Raw genomic sequence first — 3,250 nt, forward strand, 5'->3', positions numbered from 1 at the left:
GATGATGGCTTCATCTGCTGCAATCATTTGATGCGGATAATCGCTCGTGGTTTTTTACAGACAGCACATCGCAATCCAAGTGTAGCTACGCAACCTGCAGGCTGCCATTGTCCCCCCCCCCCCTCCCCCTCCCTCCCTATCTCCCAGATTCAGAGAGAGTTGTGCTAGTTCAATAGTTATTCCTGTCTGCAATGTGTATACTGTGCATGCACATGCCATCCAGTAATTTTGCAAAAAGGAAAAAAAAAATCATATTATGTGGTTTTTGAAGCCCAGAGTGGGAAGAAGCCCAAATGCCCAATCAATTGGGCCAAGGCCGAACTCCATCCACATCACGAACAATTGAACAAAGCAAAGGTGGCATAAAAGGCAGAAGACGCCAAAACATGTGCATGCATCTTCTGTGCTCTGATCGTGAGTAGTACCAGTACCAAATATTACATCATGGCATAATTAATCAGTCCATGGCAACCACTTGCATGATATTCTAAACACATATACTTACAAAGACATCCAATTTAATAATCTACATGGCTTAGCAAAGTCACCGCTAAAGATTTTTCGTTAGGGCAACACGACTGATGATATATCGATCATTGATACTACTAATAAACACCACCACTACTGAATTACTACCCTGCAATTGATCGATCCATTAATTAACAGCTACTGTAGCTAGTTAATCCTCCGTCGGCGCCGGCCCCGGCGAGTGGCGGCGCTCAGCTGAATTGGTCGTAGACCCCGCCGCAGTAGCCGGCCGCCGCCAACTCCAGCATGTAGCTGTTGTACGCGTACTCACTCATGTAGGTGAGGTCGGCCTCCTCGGCCGCCGCCTCCACGCCGAACTGCCCCGCCAGCGCCGGGTGGTACGTCACCGTGGAGAACGACGACGAGGTCGGGCTGCTGCTGCCGCCGCCGCCGCCACCACCGCCGCCGGTCGTCGCCGCGGCGACAGCTGCTAGCTTCGCCTTCTCCTCCTCTACATCCGCCAGCCTCTCCTTCAGCTTCAGCAACTGCAAGTACGTTAATCAAAATTAAGCCACAGTTCATCTCCATCAGCAACGACGAACGAACGAGAACGAGCGCGCGATGTACTGTGTGGTGTTCGTCTGTTCGATCGAGTTGGCTAGTTACCTCGGTCTCGAGGTGGCAGTTCTGGAGGACGACGGCGTCGTGGGCGGAGCGGAGCTTGGCGAACTCCTCCTCCATGAGCTTGCTCTTGTGGCGGGCGCGGCGGTTCTGGAACCAGACGGCGACCTGCTTGGCGTCGAGGCCCAGCTCCGCGGCGAGCTGCACCTTGCGCGGCGTCTCCAGCTTCCGCTCCTTCTTGAAGCTCATCTCCAGAAACCGCGCCTGCTCGTCGCTCAGCCGCCGCTTCTTCGCCTGCTCATCCCCTCCGCTCTCTCCAGCCAACGCTGCCGCCGCTTCCGGCTTCACCTTCCTCCTCCGCCGCTGCCGAGCCTTCTTCTGCTCGCCACCTGCAACACAACAACCAACCAAACAAAAGAGAGACAAGAACACATTGCCATCAGCTCCAGCTTGCGAAGCAGCACACTTGGGCGAGGTAAAGAAGAGACAAAGAAACGCGCGTACGTACCGGAGGTGGCGGCTTCCGGGAAGCACTCCGCCGGGAAGGCGAACGAAGGGAACAGCAGCTTCTCATCCTCCTCACGGCTCATCTTCCGAGCGAACCCAAAAGAGCAAAAACAACGAGAGCAGTTGTGTGTATGCACCAAACACTAAGCTATGGCAAATTCTTAACTATCTCTCTGGTCAGCTTCAATCGATGCTAAGCTAGCTACCTTTGTGCTTTCTTTGAGACTGAGAGCCAGGCTGATGAGAAGGCTAGCTAGCTTGACAATTCAAGTGACCGGTGGTGTCCGAGTCTGTGAGCTCGGAGCGCGGCCAGGGGGATTTATAGTGGGAGACTGGGAGGGTGAGCCAGTCCTGTGCTGTACTACTGTACTGGCTCAAATAGTGGTAAAACTACTGTACAACCAGTACCACTAGGAGTGGCAGTTGATAATTTTTTGAGTAGTGCAGCTAGCTTAGCTGCAGCGAGCTAGAAAGCGATCGAACCACAGCCAAAGCATGCACGGCTGGTACGTACGTACGCGCGCCTCCGTGACTGACTCTGACTGCGTCACACTCACTGGTAGTACATCATTTTATACCAAGAAGTCGAGATCGATGGATGGATCGGTCGATTATACTGTATGGAAATGGAAACCGGGAATTTGCGTCTGCCGGCGACGTACGTCTAGCTCAGTCGTCACTCGCCGTGCTTTACTACTGGCGCGCGATTAAGGTACACTCCACGGCGCGACGACGCATGCCGTTCTTTTTGCCGATAGCGACGTACGCCGCGCGCAGTTGATCGCACTATCGGCCGGATCGGACGAACAACTGTGAAATTTCCTGCATTCCTGCACGCCTCGCGCTTTTCTTTCCGGCGCGCAGATAGCTAGCTGCTAGCTACGTGTACGATTCACTGTTTAGCCGCCCGGTGGTGGTAGTGTGGCAGATGATTTTGTGACCACACGTGATGTGCGCGAAACAATATATCACATGAGAGATCAACCGACGACGTGCAGAGATATTAATCTGAAGGTTCGGATGGATAAATAGGGAGGAGGGGGAAACGCAACGCAAGGCGTTGTCGCCTGTCGGGTTCCGGGGCCCGGGAGACAATGCAACGAGCGCGCCTAACAACTCCAAGCGCGGTTTTCACGTCAGCGCATGCTCGAGCTGTACCTTTCCAAAATGTACTTCTTTTTTAGCGGAACACAGACGTGACCCAAATCCAGTAGTACGTACTACTAATTAGCTTTATTAGCGTCGCAAGAGCTATCTAAACAAGTGGACTAGTAGTATATTTGTACTTGTACGTCGTTTTGGATGAGATGAGGAAAGATAAGCTATCTGGCGAGCAAAGCATGTGAAGCATCCGGTTATTTTGACCGGCGCGCGCGTGCTCCTTAGTGAGGAGGTTACTTGCGATCTCTTCTCTCTTTGGCACGTCCAGCTACTGTAGCTTTGTTGCTTCCTGCAGCCTGCAGCTAGCCTAGTAGTACTATTAGTCGGGTGTGTACACACATATATGTACAACGTCGTAAAGTTTGTGTGAACAGTGCGCATCAAAAAATTTTCTGCGATGACACCAATCGGCGATATAATCGACGGCTTTTGCGCCCTAGAAATACGTGTCTGCGTATATATGTGTGGTCACTGGTCAGGGCTGCTCACATTG

At 52.6% G+C, this 3,250-nt stretch overlaps 1 protein-coding gene across 1 annotated transcript; it reads right to left on the minus strand.

The window, feature by feature from the left end:
• Positions 1-359: 359 nt before the first annotated feature.
• LOC4331956 (homeobox-leucine zipper protein HOX12-like) lies at positions 360-1,887 on the minus strand. The gene is made up of 3 exons (NM_001417317.1): positions 1,598-1,887; positions 1,135-1,478; positions 360-1,013 (listed from the first exon to the last, which is right to left on the minus strand). Exons 1-3 carry the CDS (start codon positions 1,677-1,679, stop codon positions 720-722), a joined length of 720 nt encoding a protein of 239 aa, NP_001404246.1. The 5' UTR covers positions 1,680-1,887; the 3' UTR covers positions 360-719.
• Between the last annotated feature and the right edge of the window lie 1,363 nt (positions 1,888-3,250).

The sequence above is a fragment of the Oryza sativa genome, chromosome 3 (assembly GCF_034140825.1).
Source record: "Oryza sativa Japonica Group chromosome 3, ASM3414082v1".
Classification (NCBI taxonomy): domain Eukaryota; kingdom Viridiplantae; phylum Streptophyta; class Magnoliopsida; order Poales; family Poaceae; genus Oryza; species Oryza sativa.